The sequence below is a fragment of the Mustela putorius genome, unplaced genomic scaffold (genome assembly GCF_011764305.1).
Source record: "Mustela putorius furo isolate JIRA1106 unplaced genomic scaffold, ASM1176430v1.1 tig00003987_pilon_pilon_pilon, whole genome shotgun sequence".
Taxonomy (NCBI): Eukaryota; Metazoa; Chordata; class Mammalia; order Carnivora; family Mustelidae; genus Mustela; species Mustela putorius.
Window position 1 is genome coordinate 2,068,024 of NW_025422126.1, and position 2,621 is coordinate 2,070,644.

Below are 2,621 nucleotides of genomic sequence, written 5' to 3' on the forward strand. Positions count from 1 at the left end.
TATTTTTATCTTTATTTTTATTCCTGCCTTCTTTTTTAAAACAAATAAAATAACACCTCATTTGAAATCCAAACTGGGTCATTTTGGTTATCTAAGTAATTGAAGATCTTTTATCTCAAATGAATAAATGTTAGTATCACTGTGGCTGTCAGAGGAAATAATAATAGATAAATGTAGCCTTAATTTTTCTTTTAGTTCATGGTCTTCTTACTTAAAGCTAAAGTGATCTTTTGAGAAGCTTTTATCCCAAACATAAGTCTCAGCATTTTAACTTCTATTAGTGGCATTTTACTCACCTATACAATAACAAAAAATAGAAAAAAGTGAAAACCCATCTATTCCTTTGCTGCACTGGGCTGGAGAACTTTAAGCACAGCCCTGCGTATCTGTTTGGTCTTCACGCTGTAGATGATGGGGTTTAACACAGGGGGGATTAGCAGGTAGGCATTGGCAATCAGAGTATGTACATAAGGTGGAGCCTGTTTCCCAAATCTGTGTACAAAGGACAGACTAACCAATGGAATATAGAATATAGCAACAGCCCCAATATGTGAGACACATGTGCTAAAGGCTTTCTTTCTCTCCTCTGGAGATGCAATACTGAGGACAGTCTTAATGATTAAAAAATAAGAAAAAATAATGAAGATGGAGTCCACTCCAGCAGTGGTGATCAGGGCTGTCAACCCAACTGCACTATTGATCCTGGTGTCTGTGCACGAGAGCTTCATCATGTCAGGGTGGAAGCAGTAGGAGTGGTGGAGCACGTGGCTGCGGCAGAAGGACAATCGTTTAAGAAGCAACACCAAAGGAGTCTGTATTAGTGTCCCCCTGGTGATGATTGCTACTCCAATCTGTACTATTTTAAGGTCAGTTAAGATAGAGGCATATCTAAGAGGACTAGAGATGGCCACAAAACGATCAAAGGCCATGGCCAACAGCACTGAGGATTCCATAACAGTGAAAAGTTGAATGAAGAACATCTGTGATAAGCAAGCATTAAAGCTGATCTCCCTGGCATCGAACCAGAATATACCCAACATGGTGACCAGGGTGGATATGGACAGGCCAAGATCAGTGGTGGACAGCATAGAGAGGAAATAATACATGGGTTCATGGAGACTGGGCTGGGTGACAATGGCAAAGAGGATCAGGCTGTTTCCTGAGAGAGCAGTTATGTAGAGAAAGCAGAAGGGAATGGAGATCCACGTATGGAAGGCTTCCAGCCCGGGAACACCAGTTAGCAGGAAAATGATGGAAGAGGATGTGGTATTCTGTAAAGTTGACATGTTGAACTCAAACTGCAGAATCTGAAGCTGAATATCCTGCAATGATAAACTGTATTTCTTTATAATGAATTTGATTTGAAAGTAATTATTTCACCTAGTAAACATTTATAAAAGACAACATCTGCATTATATTAAGAGCTTATGAAGATTGTTTAAAAAATAAGGAAGAAAACTAAGACCACATCTAATAAAGAAGCAGAAAACAGGAAATGAACAATTATGTGATGTTACAGAATTTGTCTATAGACAAATCTAGCAATGACCTTCTTACTTAAATTCATTGTCCGTTAAGCAGATTGCACCCATAACTTCCTGACTTTACAAGGTATGCAGTCAAAAAATACTTTATGAAATGTGTATATTGGGTTGTATGAAATCTTAACTGAACATCAAACAGTACATGCAGGGGTTCTGATATAGTAAATAAAGTAAATTGGCTTCTGAGAGCCCAAAAAGAATGTTCTTTTCATCTCTTAGATATGTTTTTGAAGCACGTTGATTATCTCCAGTCATAATAGCCTATATTTGTTGAGCCCCTACTATCTGTTAGTAGTTGTGATAGCATCCTATATGGACATACAACTTATTTGTAGTATCATAACTTGAACTGTATCTAATTAGCTTTCATGTCACATAATTAATATAAGCCATCAAGACTATTACAAACAGAACTATTTGAGGATAAAGGGTCTCAAAAGTAAGTATTAAGGATACTTTGACATTCTCAATTTTTATTTGGCATCCCAAATCCATTTTTTAGGGCTGCATATTCTACATGATGATGCATTCAGAATATATATGCACACACACACACACACATACACACATATAAATATAAGCTAAGTTACTCACATGATAAGTTCCTAAATTATCTGTACCCTGAACTTCGCCATCTCTAAAGTAATAATGACAGATATATCCCATAGAATTTTTATAATGATTAAATTAGTTGATGTATATGAAAATCTCTGGGGGTATTTCACTGTGATATAAAAGTCACCAAATACTAGCTATTATATTTTTTTAAATTAAATTTAAAATATTGTATAATAATTTCTTTTGTTTCCTCTCCCACATCTATTTGCATGCCACTCCCCTTAGTCACAGGTCTTACTGTCTGAGCTGAGATAAAAGATGAAAATATCTAAGTCTGATTTCAGCAATGACTACTGGTTAATAACTTCTTCATATAGTCCCTTCTTCCTCCACAGCTAAGATTTTCTTCTTCATTCTTTCCTGATTCAGAAGAACTCTTGCTCCCTTCCAAAGAAATCTTACCTATTATGTAACCTCTAAATAAATTCTGGATATTTGTATAGTTTAAAGATTTTTATT

The 2,621-nt window shown here is 35.9% G+C and overlaps 1 protein-coding gene across 1 annotated transcript; it reads right to left on the reverse strand.

The window, feature by feature from the left end:
* Positions 1–335: 335 nt before the first annotated feature.
* Positions 336–1,286, reverse strand: LOC101691919 (olfactory receptor 51F2-like). Its single transcript, XM_004768233.1, has one exon. It carries the CDS (start codon positions 1,284–1,286, stop codon positions 336–338), a length of 951 nt encoding a protein of 316 aa, XP_004768290.1.
* Positions 1,287–2,621: the final 1,335 nt, after the last annotated feature.

Coding starts and splice junctions, on each gene's coding strand:
- LOC101691919 (XM_004768233.1), bottom strand. CDS start 1,286: ATGTCAACTTTACAGAATACCACATCCTCTTCCATCATTTTCCTGCTA.